Here is a 14439-nt window from a genome sequence, read left to right as displayed (position 1 = left end):
ACTGCGGTGCTATGGAGGCAGCACGGTCGTTTCATTTCTCTCTGGAGGTGGGAGGGTGACATCCAGAAACCTTTCGCTTTTTCACTGAGTCACAGTGACATTTCACTGGCATCAGTTTCAGTGTTCCTGTGAGAGTTATGTCAGCTCCTCCGCGCTTTCTTAACCCGACTGCTTCACTAAAAAGGCAGGGGGGAAGGAGGGGTGGGTTTGGATAAGATGACCGCTGCGTCCCTTCTCGCATTTCACGGGCCAAGACTTTACATGGGGTACCCCGCCCCCCCTCACCTCCACCCCCCACCTCCCACCTCAACCAGGCAGTGAGACAGCAACAGCTGAACAAAAGCGAGAAATGCCAGAGAGGAATTATGCAGGATTACCAATTGCCAAACAACAGATAAAGACCTGAGGGCCACATGAAGGCTTAAGGTATTTCCCATTGACTGACAGGTATTTCTAAACATCTCTGTGCCACTGTCAACAAAGGTTAACCTCCCCCCTCCCACATTTCAATTCAGAAGTGCTGGTACTGAAGCTAAACATGACCAAACTTAAACACGTGCTCAACATTGCTTCCAGTAGATGCAGCATTGGTGTAAGAGTCCTCAGTAGTTACACCTTTACAAAATCTATTTTGTTTTGTAAGTCAGGACGTGACCAGCAGAAATTACATAAACATTGTATATGTAATTATGTACATGTAAACTGCGATTCTTTTGGAAAGCTTAGTCATTTTCCTGAACCAAAGGTACACCTTTAAATACACCTTTAAAAGTCTGACAAAGTGTGTCATAAAAGCCCACACAGCAAAGCATATAATTCCAACAGACATGCAAATTTATTTCCCCACAAAAAGCTATGGCTGGAAAAAACAACCTTCCCTAGAAGGACCAAAAAATAAGGGAAATTAAATGAAATTCTACAAAAGTATGAACAGTATTAACTTTGAGACGCAAAATGATGAATGGCCCATTACTTCCACTGTGGCCTGTCTCCACCATGGAGGAAGACAACAGAACCACAGGTATAGTGAACTACAAAGGCCAAGCCAGAAGGAAAACTATATTTAAAAGGACTTTTTAAAAGTATTGTTCCACTTGTAAAAGCTGAGGTCTGAGCTCGGCCCAACCCATCTTTCACTAGTCCAAAAGTTGGTGCGTCCAGGCACACAGCTAAAGAGGCCCTACGAGGCAGCACTGCACAACACCGCCTTTCAGCGTGAGCGCGTACTGTCTGATGCTACACGTGAGACGATTGGTCAGGAAGCACATCTGAGGCGCTCTCACACCCACTTACAGAATAAAAGTGCAAACCTTTTCAACGATGATAAGGTCCCCCACTTGAATTCCGCTGCTTTTCACTTTCACTGTCCCTGCGGAGAAGGAGAAAAGAAACCGATTGTGCCAAGGTTACATGAAAAACGAAAAGCTGGCATTCAGAAGGAATAAAAAGAAAGAAACACGTAAAACTTTTTAACTGACCACAAGAGAATGAAATGTGTACCCATTCACTGAGACTTCTATGCCCCTGACACTTGTGGCATAGATGAAAAAGGGGAGAGAGTAAGACTCACTATTTGATGATGTGAGAAAAAAGGCAAGTAATTCAGTGTTAGATGAAAACACTAACTGAAAAAGAAACACATCTTACAAAGGCAAATCTGTGGGTATGTGACATACTTGTTTTCAGCTGTGGAAATCATAAAGCTTCCACAGCTCTCGTTCACACAGAGCGAGAGAGATCAATCTCTTTCAACTGAATTCCATTGTATTTATTGGGAGCGCTCAGACAGGAAGTGAGAATTGCAGTGCAGTCACTGGAGGCGGCTGGCACACTGAGAGCATATTTCAGCATTCAGTCAGTAAACACTACCTAGATACAAGGGTAAATCCCAGGGAGCGAAGTGTTTAGCAGTACCCACCAAACATTCTGAAATCTGCCTTACAGGAGTCACTACCTTGATGTGTAACTGATGCATCCAATTACACTAAACCTTGGGATATATTTTCAGAAAACTTGTGTCATACTTCTACTATATAATCATAGGGTAACGTTATAATAACATTAAAATAACATTTTATGACATCAAACCCCCATGTGACCTGTGAGGCAAGAGACCCTCAATTTGTTGCCTTATTTATTCAATTTGACCCTCCTATATATTTTTTTAACGTGAAAGCATAAAATGCCAGTAAAGCAAAGCAAAACCTTTCCCAAACCTGAGCTATGCATGTATGCTTTGTGAAGGCCCAGACGGAGGATGGATTAGAGGGATTTACAGCCAAGAAACTGCCTGGCACCAGTTCTTGAACCCCCAGACCCCTGCCAAAAAACTTGCTTTTCAGGCTCCCCTGTTCTTACAGAAACAGCCAATGGGTAACCTTTCACCACACTGGCCCAGGCTGCCCTCCGAAGACCCGTGCCATTTGCAGCTCTACCCGTTTTCACTTCTTGCTCAGTTCTGAGCAGTGGTTTCTTGCAGGGATAGGGCTCAGAGACATTCCTTGAAGCCCATTCAGAAAGAACAGGAGACCTTGTGTGGAGCAGAGTGCTGACCTTTGACCTCTGCTGTGACCTCTGGCTTTTTGCATATGTAAAGAATTAAGGCACGTTAATATCACGGGGCACTGAGTTCACTGGTACCTTTCCAATAAAACAGTACAATGGAGAATCTGCTTTGCAGACTGTAGCCTTTATACATAAAGCAAGCAGTGCTCCTTAGAAAAAACATTTAGGAGTTTACTGTAATGTTTAAACTCACATTCTGATTGGAGGAGTTCAACAATGTCTGAGAGTAACCCGGCTTTCGTCAGCCTCAGTACTGATTTCCTACATTTTCCCCGGGCCATGACTTCTGAGGTCAAATTCCATGCATCGAAGCTAGTGTAAACAGATCGTTTACTGGAGTAAATTTTGCTCTTTTTACACTCAGTTTTGCTGCTTATTTACTTAGAAGGGTACTTAACTCTAGACTTGCTTTCTTTTTGACCACAGCACAAATCATTATGCTAATGGGGATACATTTTGATTCCAAAACCAGTGTCCAAAACCATGAGGTTCTGTTTGTGGATAATCTGGTGAACTTTTCCTGAAATATATATCCTAACTACACAAAACATAAACAAGACTAAAATTTCAAAATAAAAATGAATACTGCCAACACAACAAAAATGAATACCACAAACTCAGGGTATTCACATTATACACTTCAATTAATGAAAAACATACAGACATGAAAAATCACTCTCAAACTTTCACAAGACATAACACATAAAGATATAAGGAAAGCCTATCTTGCTATTTTGCTGCCTACTCTTCACACACCATGCCTTGGAACGCTGCCGGATAGAAAACAGGGCTTTGTTCAATCTAACCACAAAGGATTTTTGTTCTTAGCATTGCGCAAAAAAAAACCTGAAGCGAACATCACTTTTCTTTTGAATGTTACCACAATGTGTTGACTTTCCTGGTGGGTGAGCGCAATACGAAATGTGTGTGGAAAAAGAAAGAAGTGTAACATTCACTTAGGTTCCTAACTAAATGTTAAGGTCAAAGCACACTGCGAGTAGTTAGATTAAACGCCACTGTTGCACAGCATTGTCCCTTTGACTTGGATATGGTGGCATTTTGGATAGGCCAAGCTCCAGGCCCAGGATCTGCATGGACGAGGGCTCCCGGGATCTGCGTTTATGTGCAAAGCAAGCTGCCAGTTCAAAGGGAGAAAATTGATGGCAACCACAAAAGGTCAGCAACTTTTTTCCTTTTTTATTGCTGGCAGCACAACATTTCCAGCACTCAAATGATACACTTTTACGTTCCTGCTTCAAATTAACCAAAATACCCACCAAGCGCCCCACCTCCCCACCTCCTTCAGCTCCCAGGACCCCCTACCATGACCTGAAACCCCTTCCCTGTTTACTCATTATGAGAAAGCCCCACTTTTTCAAATGATTACAGGAAAAAGACTGCAAATCGTTCATTTCAAACTGCAGAACAGTCATGTTTTGTCTGTAATGAGTTGATTTGATGTACAGTGCCAATTCAATTGAGGCCAAGGTCCTTACAAATCAATAATGGACCAGAGGTAGATTTGTAATGCCTAACATACTTTCTGCTTCACATAGAAATATAGTATGTCGTGTTCACTAGGATAAAGTAGGAAAAAGGAGGAAAACGTGACACTACATTACTAATTTTTAAGAGCTTTCTGCTCTGTGAACAGACTGATTGCACCACACATTATGACACTTTCAGGATCAGGACCTAACTATATAAAGCTATACAGATACAATTGCATAATAAAATGAGTCAGGAGCAATAACACTGGCTTTGTTCTGCCCAGAAAGGGTGGGTTTCATCAGCCAGGGTTCCTTTCTCGCACCTGTGTCAGCACCCTGCAGTTTGTCAGGTGCCTATGAGTCACTAAGATGATATCAGGCAGATGGACCTATCCTCCGTCTGGGGTTTGCTCTTCTGGTGCATTGTACAATTTGTAGTGTGAAAGACAGGCGATGGTATGGTTGGTCTGTGTGTATATTGAAGAACTGCATTCACTACACCTCAGTGCTGCTGTGTGAAGATGTTGCAGATGTCATGGAGAGAAAATGCCTGATACACAGAGCGATTCCAAAAGTTAAGGGTAAAAAAGAAACACAGAAAGAAATAACTATATGGCACTATACAACTATACAACTTTTTCCAGTTGCCATAGTATAGTAAAGCACTCAAGACTTCTCCTCTTTAAAAATGAACTCTCACCTCTGGTTGAAAGCTTGCTGTAGATCTGCGAGTTCACCTCCTTGTCCCGAAGAAAACATCGCATCTCTTCAACCGCCTCCCGCATGATAGTGATGATCAGAACAAAACCCTGGACGTCAAGCAGAGAGAGAGAGTGAATGATCTGCAAAGACTTCACAGCCATGGGAAAAGGAATCTGACATTCCAAAGCCATGTCTCTTTATTACGGTCTTTACAGTACAAGAGCCGCAATCCATTTGTGAAAGGCAGCCAGTCTATCCCTTTAAATTCCTTTCTGATGGTCTGTGGTAGGGCTGTGATGGTATGGATTTTTTCTAACTGTGGTGATAAAGCAACGTATCCCTGCAGTTTGGCGGTTTAGCGCCAATGCCCCCCCCCCCCCCCCCCCCCAAAAAAATGGTCTCTTCAAAAACTAAACTAAAGGTCAAGAACACATGCAGCTTGTAAATGAACATGGATAAGTAATAAAACAGTCTTCAAACAGAAAAAGATATGCTTTAGTCAAAATTACAGCTATAATAATAATAATAATAATAATAATAATAATAATAATAATAATTAGGCTATAGCCTCATTTGGCTTTTTCAAAGTGCAACATAAAAAGGGAACATATATATAAGTAACTGTCGGTAAGTAGGCTAGCTTATGAGTCAATAAGTGTTCGTTGTACAACTACTCACTGGGCCGCTAAAGTGAATTGGCATATCCTGCTGGTTTATTTTTTTGGTCTTCATGTTTCTTGCCAGGAAAACCAACCTGTTCACTTTGTCCAGTTTAAATAAGGATCTCAATGGAGTGACAGTATTGCAAATGCTGCAGGATGGTTAACTCTAAAATGTGATCTTAGATTAGACATATTTCCTCGTGAGACGGATACTTTTTTCCTACAAATGTGGCATATTGCCTCGTCCAAATTTGCCAGCTGCCCCTTGTCGTCTGGCTCAAAGCCAAAATGTGCCTAAATTGGTGTCATAACATTTGGCTTAGGAACTATCTTCGTGGCCATCGAATAATGTCAACCAGCTAGCGTCAACTGTATGGGCATTACCGCTATAAGCACTTCCGGGTTATGTTATGCTTCTGCCTTTTATGTCAGTGTATTATGTGTATATATTCAACTGAACGTTATCTGTAGGTATCACAAGTACTTAAGCCTAGAAATAATTAATAATAATCGGACACACACAAAAGAAACCCCCCATATGTTTAATGGGCTGTCCCTCCCCCTCGCGCGCGAAGCTGAAGTAACCAGCAAGCGAAAACTTTTGTTTCTCCAGAAGCCCTTGAACATAGGGTGGAAGACAGTCAATGATGATAACTAAACAATGATTATTGTGTTTATATTTCATATCACACACCACGCAATCCTGTAACTTTCACCAGCAAAAAAAAAGAAATACAAAAAAAAAAAAAAAAGATTTTGCGGTGATGAGCTCAACCCCGAGGTAGACATCACGTGACCGCGGTATTGCAGTAATGAGGTTATCGTCACAGCCCTAGTCTGTGGCAAAGAAAAATTTATTAAAAATGAAGTGCCGGACTACTGGTTGGTTCACGAGAAGTAAAGGGGGTTCACTGATGTTCTCCAACACCATCCAGATCAATTAAGTAATACTGGTCTACTGAGACAAGTGAGTCGACTCTACAAACTGAATCCAAATAAACAGAAGTTTAATTTATTGAATGCATTATGCATTGTTCCACTTTTAGTTGACTATCACACACAATCAGTTATAAATGTTCCCTTTCCCCAGCAAGGATGTAGTTTTTATTTTGGGAGTTTCCCCTGCATCAGACTTTCCCACTGCTGTTTCACACCTGACAAATGTCATCTTAATTCATGCAGTCATTTGAACCTTTTCACATTCGTCTTCATCTGCAAGTGCTTTGATGTTGGACAGAGGATTCACAGAGGTTAGGATACAGCGTGAGGGTGTAAATCAGCAGGAAAGTGTATCATATGCAATCCAGTGTAGGACAGACACTATTGGCATTACTGGTTGCAAAGACAGCGCAAGGTCAGCGAGGCCTGCTAGAGGGAAAAACCCAGAGGTTAACACCTAACGTGTGCATTTGTAGGTGAGGTGTTAAGTCAGGCCAGGTGACTTACCAAGGGAACCCAATAGGTGTAGAGGGCTCCAAGCCTGAGCTCTGGCACAAACTGGGAGCAGGCCAGGAGCAGAAAGTACAGGTTGAAGAAGTACTTGAACTGATTAAACAGCACCTGGCAACACAAAACAGAGGATGGGTTAACATTCAAAAGCAAAACACCCACAAAGGCAATGAACCATGAGTCAAAACAGCGAGTCTTACACCAGTGTTACTGCTCATGACTGTTCCTGGTACAGCCGCCCACCGCACGTACACACCGCCATGGCAATAGTTTGTCATTACTTGTTCTGAGGCATTGGAAAATGGATGTGAATTAGCAGAAATAATGCCAAGAAGGCTTTGAGCAGCTTGGCGATATGGAAAACATATATACACTCATTCAGGAGTGAATTAAATTCAGTACTTAAAAATCAGAGTATGAAGAGTTCTCAATGAAGACATGCGTTTAGGTTCAAGTAGGTACAGCTGAGTACAACACCAGAACAAACATCTAAAATTCCAATCCATTAAATAGCCAGTCTCCTCAAATGAGTGTGTATTTATGGCACTCTACACATGAACTGTGAATAGTGCCCTTCATCAAAAACAATCTGAAAGCTTTTAAGCACCACCTTTAAAGTATGAAAGACTTTGGTGAAGAGATCTGGACATTTGTCACAGCCTAAATCCCTGCCTTCATCTTCAGGTCTCTTCTTCTGGAATGTGTGTAGTCACTTCTAAAACAAAGGTTTAAGCCAGGACAGCTACCACAAGCCAATCAAACACCAGCTTTCTGAACCTAGAGGAGCGGAATAACTGTTATTTTTCTTTTTTTTTTTTTCCATACACATTCTAAGCCGTTGGTTTTTTCTGTTGCAGCCCAGCTGCTACCAACTTTTACTATCTTTAGATGTGTCTGTGTGTTCACACAGACGTCAGTGATGCTCGTTCTTAGGGTTGTACTAAGCCACCCACAAAAGAGGGGTAAACAGACTGACTTCACAGTCACGCTGCTCTCTGCTATCCTCCTACTGAATTTCATTAGCACCATGCTATGAGACGGCAACAGATGGAGCGGATGCATTTTTCCAGTTCTCTAATATTGCTGCATATAGTGTTTGCCGCCATTTGGCCAAAGTGGTGCAAGCATTCATGGAGATGAAAATAGTCAATCTGAAAATGCAATAAAAAAAACACACTGCCACAAAAGCTGATAACAAAACAACACTTTGGTTAACTGAATAAATACATCTGCATTTGCTTAAATCTCCAAGTTTTGCTTTTCAAAGCAAACCCATCTGGATTCTAGCAAGCAAGCTAATATACAAACAAGACCCTTTATTTCAATATTTGGAAGCATACAAAGAATATGAGTAGCTGCTTTGAAAAATGTATGAAAACAGATCACTGGGAACTGCATTCTCTACACTGAAACAGGTAATGACTTGCAAGAAGGAAAGCCAGCGCGGAGATCTTTTAAGTGAGCTGTTCCCCATTGAAAGGGAGACGAGCAGCACTCCTGGTGCTGTCATTTTAAGACACGTCACCCAGTGCTGAGTTTGCGTCCTCTCATCCACATGACACACCCACAGTCTACATAAGCTACTCAAGCACCAACTCCCCGAGGCGATGTCTGTGAATGGCATAAACCCAGAGGCCCCGTTTGTTTGTTTTGTAAACAGAAATGCAGGCTATATCAGACATGCGAGTTCACAGGGGAACAGATAAAAGCTGGGATATGTATCCAGATCAAGATGGGTGTTCATGTTCAAGATGTTTTTTTTTTCTGTGAAACAAGATGGAAATTAGTTAAAGGTAAATTTCACACTGACACTACAAAGTATTTTTTCACTCTGAGAGTTGATGAAGGCATCGAATAGCTTACTAGTGCTCATAGAGGAGACCCTTAGAGCAAACAAGACCTGTATTCTTGCGCTGAACAACATATTTTTCAGTATATTACAATATATTTCATTTCTGCGTGGGTAGGAACACTGTAGAGAACAGGCAGACTGATAAGTCTGTTTTGACTGAGTGGCCTGTTCTCGTCATTAAATTTTTTACATTATTACATTATTGCGTACTACATTAATGGTATGATATTATTATTGCATCGTATTACTGTATTGTATATTATATATTAGATTACATTCAGGGCTGCGCCCTAATAGTCGACTAAACGTTAGTCGATGAGAAGAGTCTTAGTCTACCAAGTTTTCAGTAGTCGGTTAGTCGCAGAAAAAAAACCTTCAAACTCCATTCAGGAGCTGCACCTTGTCGTTAAAAAGTTATTAGACTATGTCGGACAGGAAATCACCCAAAGTGTGGGATCATTTTGAGTGTGTAAAGGATGAACCCAAGGTGACATGCAAACTCTGCATGCAAAGATTCACCTATCATTCGTCGACCTCAAACATGACTTATCATCTGAAACACGTAGGGGAGAGCCGATACAAAACTAACACGGGGTGAAAGTAACACGGCGATTTTCTCCGAGCCCATACAAGTCTGATATGCCTGACTGCGTCAGCATGTACAGCATGCAACACTTACCAAAACCCCTGAAAAATTGTGTGGATACATCATAGTTTTGCAGAATTATACCCGAGAAGCTGTTTTCGATCACGGAAAGTAAATTCACTCAAGCGGTAATTTTTTTTTGAATGACAAGTTGTGTCTGTTGTTTCATGTGTCATAGCCATGATCATTTGACAGATTAATTAGTACTTGAACACATCCTGAAGTTTGCCATGTCAGAGTTTCTCAGTTTAGAAGCAAGTCAGGTTTAACTGTCAGGAGTCATTGTCGGGACGATTGTAACAGTTGTTTCTTTCGCCCCTCTACAATAACAATTATTGAATTTCAACTAACGACTACTAGTCGACTAGGAAAATTTTTGGTCGGGGGCAGCCCTAATTACATTATTACACATTACATCATTGTCGTTTAACAGATGCTCGTATCCAGAGTGACTTACACAGTGCATCTAATAAAGTGACACGAAAAGTTGGACACCCCTAACCACACATGAACAAGCATCAGTACCAAATATAGCACTAAGACCATAAGTGCGTGCCTAGATTGACACGATAGACAGCGCAAGTAAACATCCACATACCCAATTACATACAACCCTGAAATAAACTTCCACATATATAATTGTGCATACGAGTGACAAAAGGTCATGCTTGGGTGGGGGGTTGAGGTGTAGGACTTCAGTTCTGTTTCCATTTAAGAATAAATGCTGACCACATTATCAAACTCATTAGACAGGCAGCCAATATATTTGTGATTTTAGATACTACTTACAATTTTTAGCTGTTACTCAGTTATACAGCTGGATATTTACTGCAATTCAGGGTAAGCACCTTGCCCAGGGATACAATAACAGCAACCCACCTGGGAACTGAACTGGCAATCTCTGTTTTACAGGCCCTGCTCGTTAGCATTACTACACCATACTGGTAAATTCAGGTTCCAAATCAGGTTCCCTGATTGCCATGCCACACTACGCAAGGCAGCGCTGGGTGATGTGGGCGAGAGGGGCGGGCGAGGTGGAGCGTTCGGGCATGCGGAGGCGCACCCTGTGGGAGACTCACCCCGGGGAGGAAGGTGAAGAAGTTGTACTTCTGGTTGTTGATGACATTCCTCGGGTAGCGCTGCTCGCGCTTCTCCGGGTGGCCCAGCCACACGGTGCGCGGGCGGAAGTCGCCCATGCCGCAGCATCTCGACCACGGGCAGCATCTGCAAACCCCAAAACAGCAGGATGAGACCCCACGTCACCAGCACTCGGCCTGCTCCCCCTTCCTCTGTGGCTCTGGTACAGTTCAAACATCACACCCAGCCACTTCTAGGAGGAGAACGCTAAGGACTGACCCTGCATTGGGGGCTACTGGAGGCTGGCACAGCAAACTATTATATTTCATTCAGCAAACTCTTACCATGGGAAGAAACAAAAATCCACTGATAAATAGTCAATGGCTAGTATTTTTGCATGTATAAATATGTGTGCAGGTGCGTGTGTGTGTTTATTTTTGAATTTACCTCCCTGTAAATATTCACTTATCCACTGACTGCAACCTTTGCACACCTTGCTCAAACAAACACGTTTGTCATTTGCACAACTAGGCCAAGTAACCAGGCGTGGTGTGCTAAAGCTGCAAATTAAATTATACTTTTATGAAGTCACAGGCATCATTTTGTGTTCACAATGCTGGACTCCCAAACTGAACTTCTGAAATAATTTTTAATATTTTACCATTTATTAATATGTGTAAAAAATGCCCTTTGCAATAAACGTGTGAGAATGAAAATGTTGGTTTTATTTTTCTTCCAGTTTACGTGATAAACAACTGTGTCAGGGGAGCAAGAAAACTCTGGATGTAATTTTAGTTGGCCACATTTCCCCATGTTCTTTGAATAACAAATTCAAACAAATTTTACATTTTTGTTTCTAACACCAAATGAGCTCAAACGCCAATGAAACATAATAAAAAAGTGGCTTTAGTAACAGTAAACATTCTCCAAATTCTATTTTACTGAATGCAGAATACTTGTTAACTTCAATGCAACTGTGAACATTTAAGACATTCATTTATTCAGTTTGTACCAATGTTTTAAAATTAGTCTTAGATCACTCTTGTCTATTGAAGAGTTTAAATATGCTTAATCCATAATGCAACCAACCACAAATTTTTAATATTCTTACATGCTTATTGGTTAAAACTTTTTATCTTTGTCATTTTGGAATGGAAAGTTGCACGACACAGAACACATTTCTATGACAGACAGTTATTATTTCATTGCCTGTTGTCTATCTATCTGTCTATCTATCAAAAAGAAAACTTGTGGCAGTTTAGACTGACAGGCCTCCATTTAACTAGTGCCCTGGATGACTGTCATTCAGACCGAACTGTCATGAATAAGCAATCTGAAAAAAAGTCAGACAAACGGTCCATGTTGTATAACATTTTGATTTTAGGTGATGTTTCATTTTTTTATTATGTTTTCCACTTTATCTGTTTGTACCCTTTTCTGTGTGATTCTGGCTACTCATGGCTGCATGTGTTGTTGCTGTTTTTGCTGTGACATGCATGTAATTAGCCTGTATCACACCACAGCAGCTTTGCAAGCTTGTCTGGACCACAGTGTTTGCCAAACAAACAAATCAATAAGCAAAAATAATATTATCAGCATGGTGACCAAGATAGGTCAGCCCTTCCCTTAAAATTCCAACAAGATAGACATGTTTCCATTGTGGTCCCCCTGCCAGCTGAAATTGCTGGTTTCATACAGAATGAATTTCATACAGAAAGCCCTTGATCTTCAAGACCATGGGCCTAACCCATAACAGATATGGAATTATCCTTGCAAATAGCAGATACCACCACCACACAAGGGTCTCATTTATATTGAACACCAGAAGATTTTTCCAAGGCATACATGTTAACATTTTCCACGGTTAGATGTGCTGCGGTTAATACAGTTCACATGTACACATAGTTGCACGTAGTTGCAAAATAAAATTTTAGAAAGTGTTATTTTATAAAAAAAAAGCCGGTGTCTTTAATCGACTGCAGCTGTCAGTGGTCTTGGCCAATCAAAATGGCTGTGAAACTATTCAGGGTTTCATTTCTTGTCAAATGCCAAAGCATCAATCAAACATAATGCACTTCTTATCAATGGAAATGTGTTATCAGACATGGTCCAATTAGGAGCCAAAGAATGTATCCCCTACCACACACGGATTGATTTTGTTTAATAATTCACTATACAGACATGGGTTTGTTGTCAGGGAAGCAACAACTAGTTTACAAATGGAGATCTTAACACAGTGAAAAAAGACTGTGTTATAAATGACATGTGGTCGTTAAAAACAACAACAAATTTATCAATGTTCCAGCCACATGGCCTGTATAAATATTCACAAATATCAAAAATATTATAAAACGTCAAAAATATTATAAAACACAATGCATTTAATACATTACATAAACGTTTAAGCAGGTGTCAGCAGTGAACTTCTTATTACTTGGCGCTTTCCTATGATTTTACAATCACTTCCAAACATAAATCATGACGTTATTTGAAATGATGTGTTCTTAAATGTGATTGAATAGTGCAGACAAAATTGACTCTACTGCACGCAATTAATAAAATGAAGAATTCAAGCTGTGGGCCTTCCTAGCGCAGTTGCGAGCTCGACCTGAAAATGGAGATGTTTATGCAGAATAGACACCTACCTCTGTGTAAGGTTATCAGTTTTATCAATTAGCCTCAACACATACCGTTGACATGTGTTGAGGCTAATTACGCAGGCACCTAATGCATACCTGTGCTGAACGTGATTGTTATTTATTTATTTTATTTTTTTTTGAGAAAATAATGACAACTCGCCATATTATTCTGCAAAACAATAGCCAACAAAGGTAAAGAGGGATCCTAACAGCGACAGGTCCAGCACCATCGTGATCAACTTGCCCCCACCCTGTTTCTCCTTCAGTAGTAGCTCTGGAGCCAGCCCTGTTCGACATGGACAGCCCTGTCATCATTTGATTCCACGTTTCAGAACCTGTACTGCGTCATTGTACAGGTGAAAGGGGCAAAAAGCAAGCTGTTTTGGTATCTTTATTTTTTTTTAAAGATTGCTTAAAATAGCACAGGCTAACTACATTAAAATTGGGCGATATTAAATATGATGCCGACGGCTAAAACGAATACTGAATCCTGGCCACAGAGGCGAATAAATTATCTAATTTGTTATACAAATTGATGCTTTCGCTGAATAAGCCAAGGGCCTATTTGGTTCTGTCCTGTTAAAACAAAGAATACTGAGCAAGCTAGCTGGGTGGGCACATTCTGAATAGGACAGATCGTCCCTTTCCCAGCCTATTAATGTTGAACTAGCTAAAAACGTTTGATAGTGCATAATGGATAATGGTATTTCTAACCTGCATTGCCTGGACCCGGAACAAGGATATCCTTAGCTTTGCTAGCACGCTAGCTACCTAGCTAGCCCGCTGAAAACTGAAGTCTGCCAAGCACCATCCGTAAAAAGTGGCTAGCAAGCTAGGGAGTAGGCGATTGTAAAAAAATCTTGATAATGCGTAAATGTTGGTCGCTATCCACCTAACCAACTGTCTACATTCAAAATACGAATATATAAGGTTGGTATACACTGGTGACAAGTTACATCAGTGGTACAAGGGAATGACAAAATGAAGACATCGTCTCCACACTCATGCATTCATTCTTGTTGACATACAGCTAGCAAGCTACACTGGCTAGCTAGCTAGCGCGCCAGCTAGCTACATATCAACCGTACAAATTAAGCTGTGATGAACATGACACACAACAGGGGATCACAAAAACCCTGTCCGCGTTCTTACCCGTTTTTGTTTTTATTGTCGTGTCTTTTTTTGTGTCTCACGGGCTGGAGTGGAATATTATCCGTCATTCCTGCAGCCCCCGTTTATGCGGGTGAAATTCCTCTCGCCTGTTCTCGGTGCTGGGCGGAGGCTCTGTTTGTTGGTCTAAAAGGGACAGGCTTGGCTCGGCGACTCTCGCTTGACTCAATCAGCCCACGTTCGTCCA

The 14439-nt window shown here is 41.2% G+C and overlaps 1 protein-coding gene across 1 annotated transcript in view; it reads right to left on the bottom strand.

The window, feature by feature from the left end:
• The window catches only part of LOC118780562 (probable phospholipid-transporting ATPase IIA), a 51102-nt gene extending 36663 nt beyond the window's left edge, over positions 1 to 14439 (bottom strand). The window contains exons 1-5 of the mRNA XM_036533134.1: positions 14235 to 14439; positions 10446 to 10590; positions 6866 to 6979; positions 4756 to 4864; positions 1311 to 1369 (exon numbers count right to left, since the gene is read on the bottom strand). Of these exons, the coding sequence (XP_036389027.1) occupies positions 1311 to 1369; positions 4756 to 4864; positions 6866 to 6979; positions 10446 to 10590; positions 14235 to 14302 (495 nt within the window). The 5' untranslated portion in view covers positions 14303 to 14439. The remainder of the gene's footprint in view (positions 1 to 1310; positions 1370 to 4755; positions 4865 to 6865; positions 6980 to 10445; positions 10591 to 14234) is intronic.

Source organism: Megalops cyprinoides, chromosome 7 (assembly GCF_013368585.1).
Source record: "Megalops cyprinoides isolate fMegCyp1 chromosome 7, fMegCyp1.pri, whole genome shotgun sequence".
NCBI lineage: Eukaryota > Metazoa > Chordata > Actinopteri > Elopiformes > Megalopidae > Megalops > Megalops cyprinoides.
Note: the sequence above shows the minus strand (reverse complement) of the source record. Positions and strands in the feature narration are given on the sequence as shown.